Source organism: Equus caballus, chromosome 21 (genome assembly GCF_041296265.1).
Source record: "Equus caballus isolate H_3958 breed thoroughbred chromosome 21, TB-T2T, whole genome shotgun sequence".
Classification (NCBI taxonomy): Eukaryota; Metazoa; Chordata; class Mammalia; order Perissodactyla; family Equidae; genus Equus; species Equus caballus.
The window spans coordinates 30,483,397-30,500,688 of record NC_091704.1 but is presented as its reverse complement, the minus strand read 5'-3'; the positions used below and the strand labels follow the sequence as shown (position 1 = coordinate 30,500,688).

The window sequence follows — 17,292 nt, the reverse complement described above, 5'->3', positions numbered from 1 at the left end:
GTAATATATAGTAGTTACTTTCTAGTCATCCCAAGGTACACATAATAGAAATTTTTTAAATTGTTCTCTCTCTATTCCAAAGGGAGATGAGCACACAGAAGCAGGTCTTATTAGCAGTGGAAGAAGTTTAAGTGTTGCTATTCTGAAGTGGGTCTCTTCTGTTGTGTTTAGAACTCTTCATGCTCTTACATAGTGATTACTGGTTGTCTTCTTGCCTCGTAGTTTACTAAGTGCCCTGGGGCTGCTTTGAAAGTCTGTGATGTTACTCTTCTTCAGAATTTCACAATTCTCTAAAATATTTTTTTTTTCCCCTGAGGAAAATTAGCCCTGAGCTAACATCTGTTGCCAGTCTACTTTTTTTTTTTTCACTTGAGGAAGATTTGCCCTGAACTAACATCTGTGCCAGTCCTCCTCTATTTTGTATGTGGTTCCCCACTTCAGCATGGTTTGATGAATGGTGTAGGTCTGCACCCAGGATCCAAACCTGCAAACCCAGGCCAACAAAGCAGAGCACAGGACTGTAACCATTTAGCCACGGGGCCAGCCCCTTTCCAAAATATTTTTGTGCCACATAGGAGATTAAGTTTGTTAATGAAATAAATGAGACATCAGGTAGTCCATGGAATTGCTGTTTGTACCATTGTTTTGCTCTGAAGTAAAAAATTAGAATCCATGACTACAGAATGGCTTTCCCATTTTTAACGAGTCATATTTCCAAATTAACTCTCTGCTTTATTTTAGGTACTAAGAGGTCAGCAGTATGGTAGGAGCTGTGATGTGTGGAGTGTTGGCTGTGCTATTATAGAAATGGCTTGTGCTAAACCACCTTGGAATGCAGAAAAACACTCCAATCATCTTGCTTTGATATTTAAGGTAATTGTGAGATAAAAATTACTTCTTTCTGCTAAAATTGGAGGAGGAAAATTTTCTCCTTAGCTATGATCTAACATGAAGGCATATCTTCCTTGAAACAAAAATATATATGTATATATCTCCAGGAATTTATATGGTGTGGTCAATGTTGGTGGCAAGTACAGTCAATTGTCATTATCTTTTAATAGCCATGTGACTAGGAAAATTACTTCTTCTGTCTACCATTTTCTTTTTTGTAAAATGGGTGTAGTAATAGCATCTACTTCATGGGATTATTATGAGGAAAAACAAAATTACCTCTGGGCCTGAGTAAAGCACTTAGCATACTCAGTCCCCTCTGTGCGAAGTGGCTGGTATTAGTCCTCAGAGCTGGCCCCCAGCACCTCTCACTTGCCATAATCTCCTCCAGTCCTCCCCATGCTTATATAACTTCCTCAGTCACCTGAAAAAATCAGTACAGTTGTGTTTCCAGTGTACTAAATCGACTGGCCAGGTTTAGTTTTTCTCACACTCAACAGCTCTCTGTGCTGAAAAATAGAAAATGTGCAGTGAAGCACAGAGGAAAAACCATCGTGGAGAGTGAACATGAGGAAAGCAGAATTCATGTGACTGAATACTTTACCTGTCTAATCATTTTGCTGTCCTTAGACTTGTTCATTTGAGACAGTAAGGAAAATTGTAGATCCCTCTGATCAGGATGTACTTGATCAACTTCTAAAATCCTAAAATTTGAAGGATTCTTAAGGGGAAACCTCCCATCCAGTGGGTGATTTTTCCATAGTCTCCTTGTTAGCAGAAAGTTCACCCACTTCTGCTTCAATTCCTCTGTGTACAGGATGTATACATATAGAGGCTGTGAAATATATGCACGTGTATTTCTATACCAAGAGCTCCAATTGTGGAAAGCGTCAACACTCTGCTGTTTTCTCCTACAGATTGCTAGTGCAACTACTGCTCCATCAATCCCTTCACATTTATCTCCTGGTTTACGAGATGTGGCTCTTCGTTGTTTAGAACTTCAACCTCAGGACAGACCTCCATCAAGAGAGCTACTGAAGCATCCAGTCTTCCGTACTACATGGTAGCCAATATACAAATAAACTATAATGGAGACAGGATGCTCAATAAGAGAAAAAAACTTTTGTGGGGAACCACGTTGATAATCTGTTGGCTTTCATGCCACTGAACAGCTATGAACGTGACCAGTGGGGAACCCTTACCTAAGTATGTGATTGACAAATCATGATCTGTACCTAAGCTTAGTATGCAAAAGTCCACAATTTGTGCAGAAACTGTAAACTGTGCCTTTCAAAGAACTGGCCCTAGGTGAACAGGAAAGCAATGAAGTTTGCATGACTAATTAACAGAAGCATAATTTTTTTGGAGCACTTTTTCAGCAATATTAGCAGCTGAGGGGCTCAGGATCTATTTTAATGTTTCAATTCTTCTTCCATTTCATATCGTGGTCACAAGCAGGGGGTTCTGTAATTCCGTTTGTTTTTTGTCACTGGCTATAAAAATCAGTATCTGCCTCTTAGGTCAGAATATGCTATGAGTAGCAGTAAATAAGTATAATTTTTAAAGTTGATAACTTCTGTATGACCCACAGTTGACCTTTTTTTTTTTTAAATGCCTGGGCAGTTGTGGTTCATTGTGCATTTTACTGTTGGCCCATTCATTTCGTTTTTGGAAATTATGGTTCTATATTTTCATTTCACCTTCATTTTTGTTTAACATTCAGGGAAAGGTGATCTTCTCAAACCAGAAAAAAAAAACTAGGTGTGAACTAGAGTTTATTAAATATCTTGCTATTGCAAGAGTTTTTAAAAATACAGATTTGTTTGTTTTTAAAATTGGAATATAATAAAGTACTACCTTCATTGAGTCAGTCACTGCTCTTCTCGTGCAGGTTAAACATAAATTAAATGAAAATCAACTATTCTCTGTGATGCCACTCACAACCAAGATCAAGATTACCTTGAAATTTATTTGAATTTTTTTAATGTATCAGTTTCTCTTGTAGGAAACTTCACACCATTTAAGTCTTATCTGTATGTAACAATCCATCATTCATCATCACCACTGATAATAACATGTAACTGCTATTTTCCTTCTACCATGCATCATCTCTTTACAGTAGGCCTGGCTGATAGGTAATTAAAGAAAAATTAACTAACTATCAATGAATCATAGTGTTTTTAAAAAATAAATTTGCTTTGAACTTCAAAAATGTGTTCAGAAAGAAAAGTGAAATTGAATTTCATTTACACACTAATTCTTTAGATTTTGAACAACTATCTAATGGTTTTCGTCTGAGTTGAATTCAGATGCATGGAATTCTGAAGGAAAATGGCAGCTCTTTTATCCTTTCTTTGTGAGTCTTTTAAATCAAGTACTGATTAAGTATTTAATACAACTTCCTGAGATGTTAAGTTTTAACTCTTCAGAAGCCAGTTGAATTGTTGCAGAATGAAATAGAATTGGTTATTCTCAAAGACTCAGGATAAACTAAATAAGCTATATAAAGTACATTTTAAATGTACAACACAAATTGGAAGTAAAGTAAGTTACAAGATAAGTTTACAGGGATATATTACATATAATTTTTAAAAGGCAGTTTTTTTTTATGTGAATGTGTTTCTTAGTGAAATTTTACATTCCTTTGTTTTGGAAGATTGGCAATATTTGAAGAGTTAAAAATAGTACTGAAATGTGAAGTTTGGTAGCTCTAAATGTGTTGTACTTGACTTTCTTTTTTATTTTCTTCTTTTTTTGACTACTTAGAATTTTCACAATTCTAATAAGATTGTTTCCAAGCGTCTGATGTGCAAGCTTTAAAGGATGCACTCTTGCCATTTTATGTACTGGAAGATCGTTGGTCAGATTAATCCCGTGTCTGGCAGAAATGTAAAGTGCATACACTGAGGAACCTCAGCTAATCAGTATTACTTGTAGATCCCCATGCCACCACATTTCAAACTCAAACTGCCTCTAGATGTCAAAATCCATTGTTTGAGTTTGTTTGCAGTTCCCTCAGCTCGCTGGTAATTGTGGTGTTTTGTTTTTTGTTTTGTTTTGTTTTCAATGCAAATGTGATGTAATATTCTTATTTTCTTTGGATCAAAGCTGGACTGAAAATTGTATTGTGTAATTATTTTTGTGTTCTTAATGTTATTTGGTACTCAAGTTGTAAATAACGTCTACTGCTGTTTATTCCAGTTTCTACTACCTCAGGTGTCCTATAGATTTTTCTTCTACCAAAGTTCACTTTCACAATGAAATTGTATTTGCTGTGTGACTATGATTCCTAAGACTTCCAGGGCTTAAGGGCTAACTTCTATTAGCACCTTACTGTATAAGCAAATGTTACAAAAAAAATCTCTGGGTTAAGAAAATTTGGCTTAAATGTATCCTTTGTTATTTTAAATATATTGAGATATTTTAATTAAAATTTTTACCCCATCGAACCAATTTTATAGTATTTGTACCTATTTTGGTGTTTTGTCTTTATAGTAAATAAAAGTTTTTAAACAAAGGTTGTTACTTTTATTTATTTTGAAATAATTTCACACTTACAAAAAAGTTTTAAGAACACCACAAAGAGCTCCCATCTACCCTTCACCCAGTGGCCTCACTCAGGTTTTGCCTTTATAGCAAAAGGATCCAAAGCAAGAACACGTGTTGCTCTTAGCTGTCATGTTTCTTCAGTCAAACCAGAACCATTGCTTAGTTCTTCCTTGACCTTCATGACCTTAATGTTTTTAAGATCACAGGTGGTTGTGTTGGAAGTGCCTCAATTTGAGTTTGGTGCTTCCTCATGATTTGATTCAGAGTATGCATTTGTGACAGGAATATCACAGAGGTGATGCTGTGTTTTTTTCGGTGTGTCATATCTGGAGATATATGAAGTCAATTTGTCCCATCGCTGGTGATATTAACTGTGATCATCTGAGTAGGCTTCGCCACTGTAGTGTTACTCTTTCCCTTTATAATTAATATCCATCTTTATAGTAAGCATTTTGTGAAGGTGATACTTTGAGACTACATAAATACCTTGTTCTTTATCCAGCTTTAGCTCTCTGCCCTTAGCTTTCTTGACTGAATTATTACTACTCTGATGGTTGCCAAATGGTGATTTTCTAGTTTCTGCATTCCTTTTGTATTTTATTAATGGGCATTTTGCTATAAGGAAGAGCTTTCTCTTCTCCTTGTTTATTATTCATTTATCTCAAAAAGGATTTGTAGATTCCAATTCAGTGAGAGAAAATCCATTACTGTCATTACATATTTGCTCAAATTGTCAGATTTAGCCTTTGGGAGCCTCTGAGAGGTAGCTTCTCGGTCCATTTACAAGCCACCATTATTCTTTGAACACTTCCATACTTTCAGACCCATCTTGTGTATGCTTTGCTTTAGCCCTGGGAGCAGCCATTTTTCCAAAGAGCCCTGATTTCTTTGATGGAGGTTGGTATTTAAAAACTGTTTGCTACATATGCTTATTGCTCCTGGGTGTCACTGCTCCAAGGCCCTCTTAGTAGGCAAAGGTAGAATATATATATGTATATACAGGTGTTTTTGCACACATACATGAAACATACATACTTACATACACATACACACATAAACCATGAGTTCACACCAATCTTCCAATTCCAATCTACCACCACCAGGGTTCATTCAAGCTTTCCCTTTCTATATTTATAACTCCTTTCCTGGACAGTGAGAAACCTAACTCCCATTTATCTCAATATATTGACTTATTTGCTCATGTCCTCCCCAGAGCCCCCATCCCCGACATGTAACCAATCTCCTGATCCCCGTCAGGCTGCCACCTCACTCAGCTATGTTCCCTGCATGGCCCCAGCCCCTGCTGGACTGCCCTTGTTCCAGCTTGCCTAAAGGCTTTAATATGTATAAATACATAATACATATAAAATATTTTTTAGCTTAGTTTCAGGTTCACAGCAGAATTGAGTGGAAGAATCAGAGATTTCCTACATACCTCCTGGCTCCACATATGCATAGCTTCCCCCACTATCAACATGTAAGGGCTTTTTTAAAAAAGGAAACCAAAAAAAAATTAACTTCTTTATTTGTTTTTAATCTTAAGTGAAAATCATACCTCTTTTACAATCTGTCTTAGGTAGTTTGACATGTTATATACTTTTTCACATAAATCCAACTACTGTTCCCAGACAGCATAGATTAAACTTGATTCTTTTCACACAACTTTTTTTATATCATATGGTATAAAAGAAAGCATAAAAACTGTCTTCTTATGTTAAACTGCTGGGAAGGTGAATGAAGATTTATTCAGCAACTACTATTTGTCAGGCATACTTTGGAACACAGTGGAAACACATGAGGAAATGAGGCAATTTCAATCATTCTGCAGTTCAAGCCGCACCAGGGAACTCCCTTGGCCTACCTCACGGTTTTAGTCTGAGATTGTACCTTGTGGCTGTGTGTTGCTATTTTCCACTTTCATCCTTCATATTCTGCTCAGTGGTCATTTCTCACATGATCAAACTTAATCAGAAGGTAGATGATTCAACCCTGCAAGATAGGTAATATCACTGAATACCTGTGAGTTCAGAAGCAATTTTGTGTCTCTACATTTGTTTTAAAGTTTCTATATAATTCGATTTAAAATGTACATCTTTTAAATAGACTGGTTATTTTTGCTAAAGGATATACTTATGTCATTTCAGGAAAATATTGTGAGAAAAGCTTTTTGCTTCAGAGGAATTAAGAAAATACTTCTATTGTTCCTTGATTCTATTTAAATGATACTAATAATTTTATAAAATGACCAAATCTGCATGTTAGAATCTAGAAAAATGTTGGGGTATCATGTTCATATGGAAATGCCGAAGAATGCATCTGTGAACTGACACAGTAATTCACTTGTTGCAAAACAAAATGCATGAAATACTGCAGTCACTGGAGAAAACAGTGACTAACAAACTTAAGCAAATTGCCATCTTTCTATGTCATGGCAATTTTTAGGTTTGTCATTAAGTTATGCTGTAAGCAAAAATCTCAGGTTTAAACTGATGTAAGTGATGAAAGGATGAGCCTTTTAAAGTAGGTGATGATGATGGACCTGGTGACCACAGAGCCTGAGACATAACCTGGGTCAAATCTGGCTCTGCCACTTGCCAGCTGTGTGGCTCCCGTCTGACTTTCTAAACCTCCATTTCTGCATCTACACGATGAAAATGACAGTGTTGTGAGAAGTAAGAGAACTTATGTAAATATGTCCTAGAACAGTGCCAGGCACACTGGATGCACAATATATGTTTGTATGAGTGAAAATGAGTGACCCGAAGGTCACAGACTCAAATGCCTGTGAGGCTAGAAGTGTCCTTAGCATGGCTTGTGGCTGACCTGAGAGTTCACGTCACATTCATGTCCAAGGATTTGCCATGTTGGAATGAAAAAAAGCCTAGTGTTGCCATAAACTTTTTAAAGAAACTGGAAATCTGAATTTTATGTGCAATTTCCTGATGTTTAAACATTGAAAACTAATTTAAAATTTTTATTAGGAACTGTAGACTAAATAAAACTCATATACTGGATTTGGCCTTCGGCTGGCTGCTTTGTGTGTGTGTGTGTGTGTTTTCTTGGCTGGCCGCTTTTTGACCTCTGGCCTGAGTCCAGGCTTAGAAAACAAAAGAAAGAAGGTAGAAAATTGGAAAGGAATCTCAGCTTTGGAAAACTGAATCCAGGACTTTTGTATTCTAAAATATATGAGATGAGGGGAAAGTAAAGATGCTGACATAGATGCTAGAAAAGTAACTTCTGAAGAGAAAATTAATGTCTAATTATATGCAATAATGTGAAATACCACTAAAGCCTAATTATTGTGAGGGAAATTATGCATATGTAACATTCAAATATGCCACCACAGTGGTATAGTTAACTTTGTGAGTTTTATTTTACAGTAGATACTCTGTCTGCAGGATCTGTGACTAAAGAACTCCATCCATGACTGAAGCCAGTCTCATCACTTCACAGTCAACCTGGTTAACACCAATGGCCCACGCCTTGTAACCTCAGTTCATAGCTCTGCCAGATCTATAGAGATAAAACTAGGCGAAGCTGATGATATAAGAGACAAAGCCTTAATGCCCCAAAGTTCCTTTTCTACAATTCTGAAATTCCCATTAGAGTTTATTTTTGAGAAAACTAAGTGATATTTTCCCTTCAAGTCAGTTTGCTGAATGAGATTTCTCAACATCTGTGCAGACACACTGAGAGGACGAGGGCTGTAACTAGGGTAAAGGGAGAGGAGGAAAAAGAGAACGAGGTATGGCTGCTGCTTTGACAGAGGGTAGCATGATCATATTTGTATTTTATAAAGATCATTCTAGCAGTATCTTGAAGAATCAAATGGGGTTGTATAAGAGGCACAGAGAAAGTCAGAAGACAACTGCAGTATCCAGATAAGAAATTATGAGGGGAAAGTGACGTCAGCATCATGGCAGAATAAAATATCCCTACCCAACTGAATCATGAAGAAAGAGAAAATCTGAACAGACCGATAATGAGTAAGAAGATTGAATCAGTAAAAAACGTGCCAACAAAGAAAAGGCGAGGACAGGATGGTTTTACTGGTGAATTCTATCAAACATTTAAAGAATTAATACCATTCCTTCTCAAACTCGTCCAAAAGTTGAAGAGAAGGGAACAATCCCAAACTCATTTTATGAGACCACTATTACCCTGATACCGAAGCCAGATGAGGACACTACAAAAATTATAGGCCAATATCCCTGATGAATATAGATGCAAAAATTCTCAACAAAATATTGGCAACTGAATTCAACAGCACATTAAAAGGATTACACACCATGATCAAGTAGAATTCATTCCTGGGATATAAGGAAGGTTTAACATATGCAAATCAATAAATGTAGTACACCACATTAATAGAATGAAAGATAAAAATCATATGATCATCTCAATAGATGCACAAAAGTATTTGACAAAATACATCTTTTTAGGAGAAAAAGTCTCAATAACTTGGGTATAGAAGAAACATACCTCAACATAATAAAGGCCATATATGACAAGCCCACAGTTAATATCATACTCAATAGTGAAAAGTTGAAAGCTTTTCCTCTAAGATCAGGAACAATCAAGGGTGCCCACCACTTCTATTCAATACAGTACTAGAAGTCCTAGCCAGAACGGTTAGACAAGAAAAAGAAATAAAAGGCATCTAAATTAGAAAGGAAGAAGTAAAACTGTCTTCATTTGCAAAAGAAATGATCTTAGATATAGAAAATCCTAAAGACTCCACCAAAAAACTCTTATAACTTAGCAAAGAATTCAGTAAAGTTGCATGATACAAAATCAACATACAGAAATCAGTTGTGTTTCTATACACACAAAATGAAATATCTGAAAAAGAAATAAAGAAAATAATCCCATTCACAATAGCATCAACAACAATAAAATACTTAGGAGTAAATTTAACCAAGGAGGTGAAATATCTGTACATTGAAATCTATAAAACTTTCATGAAAGAAACCTAAGTAGACACAAATAAATGGAAAGATATTCTGTGTTCATGGATCAGAAGAATTAATACTGTTAATATGTTGATACAACCTAAAACCATCTATGGATTCAATGCAATCTCTACCAAAATTCCAGTGACATTTTTCACAGAAACAAAAAAAATCCTAAAATTTGTATGGAACCACAAAAGACCCTTAACAGCCAAAGCAATTCTGAGAAAGAACAACAAAGCTGGAGACATCCTACTTCCTGACTTCAACAGCTATAGTAATCAAAATGGTATGGTACTGGCATAAAAACAGAGACATAGACCAATGGAACAGAGTCAAGAGCCCAGAAATAAACCCTTGCATATACAGTCAATATTTGACAAGGGATGCAAGAAAACTTAATGGGGAAAAGATAAGCCTCTTCAATAAATGGTGTTGGGACAACTAGACAACAAAATTCAGAAGAATGAAACTGGACCCCTATCTTACACCACTCATAAAAATTAACTCTAAATGGATTAAAGACTTAAACAAAAGATTTGAAAGCATAAAATTCCTAGGAAAAAACAGGGAAAACCTTCTTGACATTGGTTTTGGCAACAATTTCTTGGATATCAGACCAAAGCACAAGCAACAAAAGCAAAAATTAATTAAGTAGATTACATCAAACTAAAAATCTTCCATATATCAAAAGAAACAAATCAACAAAATGAAAAGACAGCCTATGGTATGGGATAAAATATTTGCAAATCATTTATCTGATAAGGGGTTAATATCCAAAATATATAAAGAACTCATACAACTCAACAAAAAAAAGCAATGTGATTAAAAAAAGAGACAATTTGAATAGATATTTTTCCAGAGAAACATACAGATGGCCAACAGATACATGAAAAAGTGCTCAACATCACTAATCATCAGGAAAATGCAAATCAAAACCACAAGGAGATATCACCTCACACCTGTTAGAATGGCTATTATCAAAAAGACAAGAAATAACAGGTATGGACCAAGATGTGGAGAAAAGGGAACCCTTGTGCATTGTTGGTGGGAACGTAAATTAGTGCAAACACTATGGAAAACAGTATGGAGGCTCCTCAAAAAATTAAAAATAGAACTACTATATGATCCAGCAATTCCACTTCTGAGTATTTATCCAAAGAAAATGAAATTCCTATCTTGAAAAGCTATCTGCAGCCCATGTTCACTGCAGCATTATTTACAAGAGCCAAGACATGGAAACCACCTAAGTGTCCATCAACAGATGAATGGATTATGAAGATGTGGCATTCACATACATACACACACACACACACACACACACACACACACAATGGACTATTACTCAGCCATAAAAAAAAGACAGAAATTCTGCCATTTGCGTCAACATGGACGGACCTTGAGGGCATTATACTAAGTGAAATAAGTCAGAAAGAGAAAGACAAATACTGTATGATCTCATTTATATGTGAAATCTTAAAAGAAAAAAAAAACAACTCATAGATTCAGAGAACAGATTGGTGGCTGCCAGCAGCAGGGGGTAGGGAGTGGGTGAAATGGGTGAAGGTGGTTAAAAGGTATAAACTTCCAGTTATAAGATAAATAAGTCCTGAGGATGTAATATACAGCATGGTGATATACAGCATATTTATTTAACATACAGTGTAGTTAACAATATTGTATTGTATATTTGAAAGTTGCTAAGAGAATATATCTTAAAAGTTCTCATAAGAAAAAAATTGTAACTATGTGTGGTGATGGATGTTAATTTAAACTTATTGTAGTAATCATTTCACAATATACATGTACATATATCAAATCATTATGTTGTACACCTAAAACTAATACAATGTTATATGTCGGGGGGCGGGGGGGGGGACTTGTCTAAGAATAAAAGTGAAGGAAAGTAGTCCAGAGGGGGCCTAGGCCCTGAGAAGGAAACACAAATGCTTAGCATGGCTTATAAGGTTCTTTTCATGGTATGGCTTGTCCAACTCTCTCACCTCCTTAACTATCACCTTCTCATAGCCAAGACACCTCACTAGCCATTGCTATTTCCCAGAGTAGGGCATGGTCTCTCTTGCCATCACTCTACCAGAACATTCTGTCCCTCTCTTCACTTGATTCATTCCTACATTTCCTCAAGACTTACTCTTGGGCCAGCCCAGTGTCATAGTGGTTAAGTTCACATGGTCTATGTCAGTGGCCCAAGGTTCATAGGCCCGGATGCTGGGTGTGGACCTACACAACACTCATGAAGCCACGCTGTGGAGGCATCCCACATACAAAATAGAGGAAGACTGGCAGGGATGTTAGCTCAGGGACACTCTTCCTCAAGCAAAAAGGGGAGGATTGGCAGCATGGTAGCTCAGGTCTAATGTTTCTCACCAAAAAAAAAAAATACTCTTAATTCTTCCAAGAAGTCACCCTGTCCCTGCTGAGTCAGAGGATACTCTCTTGTGATGCTTTAGCACCCATGAGTCAACTTCCACTATAATGTCTGAGTTACTTGTCTTTTTACTCTATGGGACTATGAGTTTTGCAGCTGTAGGAACAGTATCTTATTTATTTCGGTGTCCTCAGTGACTAATACAGGGGATGGAACATACTCAACTTAAGTTTCTTGAACTAAATGGCAAGGAGAAATTATAAACTAAAAAAATGAAGTTGATTTCTAACTTAATTAAAATATTTATAGCTTAAGCAACAGATGAGAACAGTTTTCTGACTGTATACATTTAGTAGGATATATTCAAAGGACAAAAAAAACAGCAAAGAAATATTTGGTTTGGTAATGGTGTTGTAATTCTGAAAGTACTTTGTGTTTTGCAGGATAGAGTAAATAAGCAAACATATTGACGTCACTGGGAAACAGAGTTTTCACTGTGGGAGAAGGCAGATACAAATATGAATGGGAGATGGTGGGGAAGAATCAAATGGTATTAAATTTCAATTGGATACGAGCTTTTAATAACAATAAGCATACCTAGCTTCTAGATCTTAGCTTCTAAGGCTGACTCCCTAAATAAAAAGAAACAGAGCTCTTCTTATAAATATCTGGTTCCAGATCTGGAGCAATAAAACAGAAAGTGAGCCTTAGTACATAAAACAAATGGGGACATATCAAAAAAACATAGTTTGATAGGGCTTCTACAGAACAAATTTGGGGCAATTTGATCAAATGGAATAATGATGCTAATATGCTGAATAAAAAAAGATCCTTGAGTCCACAATGATTATGAGAGGGCAGAGGATGAGAAAGGGAAAGCTGTTCTTTACAAAAGAAGAATAAGCTATCTAATAAATATAGAAAAAAGGATAGAATTAGAAACACATCATTTTGTGAACCCCAGTATAATAACTGACTCAGGCAAAAATCCTATTGACACAAATCACTGAGTGAAATGTTGTTTCGAAACAGGATATTCACAGGGCCACAGAGCATCACTCTAGAGATTACTTATTAAGTACAAAGAGAAATAGTTATCTTCCAGTGGAGGTACGTCAGTCATCACTTTTAAAAGGTGGCCACATTTAGCATCAACAATAGTAGGACAGCCTGAAATGATATGACTCCTAATGTGATGCAGTAAGAAGCGTACATTATAGATGATATATATCATAAATATCTATGTCATAGGTATCATAAATATATTTTTTTTGCCAAAAGTGTCTAAGTGGAACTGAATTATGAGGAAACAATTAGAAAAATACTGAACATAGAATATTATGCAAGACACCAGGCCTGATCTCGTCACAAAAGTTTTATGTCATGAAAAACAAAAAAGCAGAAAGTAGATTAAATTAGACTAAATGCAGTGTGTGAACTAGGATCCAATTTAAAAAACAAATAACAAAAGAACAAATAGCTATCAAAGGCATTTTTGAAGTGAGAGAAAGTTAAATATGGACTAAATATTCATGATATTGAATTAACGTTCTTTTTTTCTTTTCTTTTTCAGTAAGGAAGATTTTCCCTGAGCTAACATCCGTGCCAATATTCCTCCATTTTGTATGTGGGATGCCTCCACATCATGGCTGCTGAGTGGAGTAGGTCCGCACCCAGGATCCGAACCTGCAAACCCCAGGCTGCCAAAGCAGAGCACAAGGAACTTTAACCACTCAGCCATGGGGCTGGCCCCTAATGTTCATTTTTAAAGATGTGATAATGGTATTGGGATTATGCAGAAAAATGTTATTCTTGGGGAGCTGATATTTGGAATTTATGTTCAAATGGAAAGATAAAAGAGAGAGAGAGAGAAAGGGAAGAAATATTGCAAAATGTTAACAACTATTGCACCTACATAAAAGATATATAGTTGTTCATTGTACTTTTCTGTAGATTAGAAATTTTCAAAATAAAAATCTGGGAAAATATTTCTAAGTTTGTATATTTTTTGGTTTGGCTTAATTTCTTTTTGCATTTTACCTTAATTCCTTTTTTCTTTTTTGGTTTTTTGCATCTGAGTTCCTGTATTTCAATGGCAATTCATCCTACACTAATTGACCACCAGTAGAATTATTTAGGCAGTTATACAACATCCAGAAGAGGGCAGCAGAGTAAAACTTTTCTTCAATTAAAGAACGATATTAACACTGTGTTAACTTTGCCAAATATCTGAAAATCAGACTTTACCTCACCTCTTTCTCAGGAATAAAGCAGTCATCTCAGTGTTCCTCTTAGAATATTAAAAAAAACTCAAAGCATTTACTGAGAATTCTATTTTTCCAATCTAAAACCTACACTCATTGTTTATCTATTATCTAATATGACATTCCTATTCTCCCGCCCACTTCTGACAGACAGTCACAACCAAGGACAGGCTGTATCAAGGCACTTGAGGTGCTCCTTCCCAGTCTCCTGTTCTCAAGAGCACCATGCTCTTGGCTGGCCATCCACCCACCCCCACCCCTCCACCTACCACCCATCCACTTACCATCCATCTACCCACTCATCCATCTCACCATGTGTCTACCTACCCATCCATCCTGCCAACCACTGTTCCTCTGAGCTTCCCAACTATTTCTACAAGCTAGTGCTCTGCTTAAGAATCTTCAGTGACTACCTACCACCTACTACCTCAAATCTCAAGATTTTCCAATGGTCTGGCCTTACTCTGCCAAAAAACTTTATTTCTACTATTCCTGATGCAAGTTTTTGCTCTATTCAGATCATTACACTCTTGATCTCTGAACCCAATTGTGTTCAATCCTGCCTCTGCACCTTTGTTCATGCCAATGGTTCTCAAGCTATTTGGTCTGAGAAGCAGCTGAGAACCAATGGCATAGAATCTTCCAGTTGATACTCAAAGCTGCCACAACCTACTGTGTACTACACAGCTCCATAGGGCATCATTCACACAACAGTCCTAACAGATCTGTATATTTATTACAACTATTCTCCACTAGATGGCAGTAAAATAGCTGGAAGAAGGGTAGCTTTTGTGAATTCACACAGACCAGCAGAGACCATTTTTTTCCCACATTTTATACAATATTTTAGGTCCTGAAGCACAAAATAACTTCAAAATATTAAAATCTAATTTTATCAAGATATTATATACTACTCTAATCGCAGAATTGGCTAAATTAACTTCAAGATCTGATGAAATGCCTCGTCACATACTTTCTCAAAATTTTGCATCACAATATGTGGTTCTAATACTCAATTCTCAAACATTTTTGTCTTCAGACCCCATTACACCCTTAACAATAACTGAGAGTCCCCAAGGGGCTTTTGTTTATATGGGTTATATCTACTGGTATTTACTATATCATATTAAAACTGATACATTTTTAAATATCTACTTATTTCATTAAAAATAACAATTAAAAAATCTATTATATGACAATATGGAGAACACATCTTTATGAAAAATAGCTAAATCTCCACCCAAATAGTAAGAAGAATGGCATTTTTAATATTTTTTGCAAATCTATTTCATTTCCAGCTTAATAAAAGGCAGCTGGATTCTCCTATCTGTTTCTGGGTTATTCAGTCTGTCTTATTGCACATCATGTAAGCCCTAGAAAAATGCCACTCTACCTTTGTGAGGGAATGGGAATAAATAAAGACAAATAACATCTTAGGACTATTATGAAAATAGTTTTGACCTTGCAGATCTCTAAAAAGATCCCAGGGACCCCCAGTGTTCCCAGGCTACACTTTGAGAACTGCCAGCTTATGCTATCCCCTCCCTTCCACTTCTCTTCTACCTATTTCTCTTTGAAGCACTTCTTAACTCCAGTAACTCACACAGAAATTCTATGGTAATTAATATTTAATTTTTCTAAATTGTGTTTTTCCAACTAGACTGTAATCTTTTGAAGCTGTACTTAGGCACACAGTTATCAGTGAATGAATACTTGCCAGTTATGTTACCCGTATTAGACGGTGTAGCTATTCAAATAGCCTCCAGGATATCTACCATCTTTAAATATCATCTCTCTTCCAGCAGAGCACTGTGAATCACAGCTATGCCTCCTACATCCTCTGCTCGCTCCCCCTCAAAACACACACACACACACTCACTCTCTTTCTGTCTCTAAGATTCCACTCAGGGAACAAGGAAAAGGGACTGAAAATATATCATCTAATTCGTGCAAAGTAACCCTGTCCTCCAACTTACAGCTTGCAAAAAACTTTTTTTGTTGGACAAAGTCAAAGCTCTAAAATATTTACTGATTCTGCCCATAAAAAATTAAGTGGATAAATACTGCCAGATTTCATAAAATGTCTGGATATCTGCTAGTTTGTCAACATAAACTCAGTCTTTTCAACATTTTCCACACAGAGAAAAACCTTAATTCCCTCCTCTGAAGGTCGGGAGAGGGAAGAGGACCCTGTCCTTGCTTGCCCAGGATCAGAAAAACATGGGTGAGTTCACTCAAAATAGTTAAACAATTCCCTCCTGCATTTCCCAAGTTGGCCTTCCCATTCTGGGCTATTTCACCTTGTCTTCTCATCTCAAACCTCCAAGGTTCCCTCATAACTCTTCTCAGGTGAAGATCTTGCCTCATAGGTAACGGAGAAACTAGAAGCCGCCGGATTCAGCCCTTATCTTTCTCCAGCCAAATCCATGAATCCACCCTCTGCTAAGCCCATACTCTCTGCCTTCCCTCCTGCTACAGTTGAAGACGCATCCTTGCTCCTGTCAGAGGACAACTTCTCCACTTGTGCTCTGAATCGGTTGCCAGCTTTATTCTGGAAATTATGCATGCATCCATATCAACTTCTTTGTCTCAGTTGATCATTCTCATCAGCACACAAATATGCTAGAGCATCTTTCATCTTACCAAATTCCTCTCCGCCTTTGGCTCCATTTCTCTGCCTCCCTTTCAGTAAGCTTATTCAAAGAGTTGTGTACCTTTGTTTCTCCTTCCTCACCTCATATTTTCTCCTCAACACACTCAAATACATTCAAACTTTTCACCAAAACTGCATTTGACCAAGTTATCGTGGGCCTGCATCTTGCAAAACTCATGGTCATTGCTCAATCTACATTCTTCACTGTCTCCTTTTTCTTCCTAGGTAATCTCATCCAATCCTCTGGCTGAAGGCTCTAATTTCACCTCCAGTTATGGCTTCACTTCAAAGCTCCCGATGTGGATATTCAACTAGTTACTCAACATTTCTCATAGGCATTTCAAAACTTCACCCTCCCACATCCAATCCATCAGCAAGTCCTGTCAACTCCTCCAAAACATAATCCTAATCCATCCACTCTCTCCATCTCCACAGCTACTATGAGAGCCTGGACTACAGAACTACTCTATCAGCCTCCTAATTAACCTTCCTTGTGTGGTAACTGACCACCTATTCTCCACAAAATACTTAAAATGATCTTTTTAGAAACAAGAATCAGATCATATCATTCCCCTGCTTAAAACTCTCCAATGT

General features: G+C 36.6%; 1 protein-coding gene and 1 long non-coding RNA gene across 3 annotated transcripts in view; one reads left to right on the top strand and one right to left on the bottom strand.

Moving 5' to 3' along the window:
- MAP3K1 (mitogen-activated protein kinase kinase kinase 1) overlaps window positions 1-4,408 on the top strand; it is a 74,392-nt gene extending 69,984 nt beyond the window's left edge. For both annotated transcript variants that reach the window (XR_011430529.1, XM_023625649.2), the window contains 2 exons: window positions 742-873; window positions 1,809-4,408. Coding sequence is in view for 1 of the 2 variants with exons in the window: in XM_023625649.2 (XP_023481417.1) it covers window positions 742-873; window positions 1,809-1,958 (282 nt within the window). In the remaining variant the exon portion in view is untranslated. The remainder of the gene's footprint in view (window positions 1-741; window positions 874-1,808) is intronic.
- Window positions 1-17,292, bottom strand: part of LOC111769749 (uncharacterized) — a 70,631-nt gene that overhangs the window by 46,438 nt on the left and 6,901 nt on the right. Inside the window, exon 2 of the long non-coding RNA XR_011430531.1 lies at window positions 6,302-6,429. This is a non-coding gene — a long non-coding RNA (uncharacterized lncRNA). The remainder of the gene's footprint in view (window positions 1-6,301; window positions 6,430-17,292) is intronic.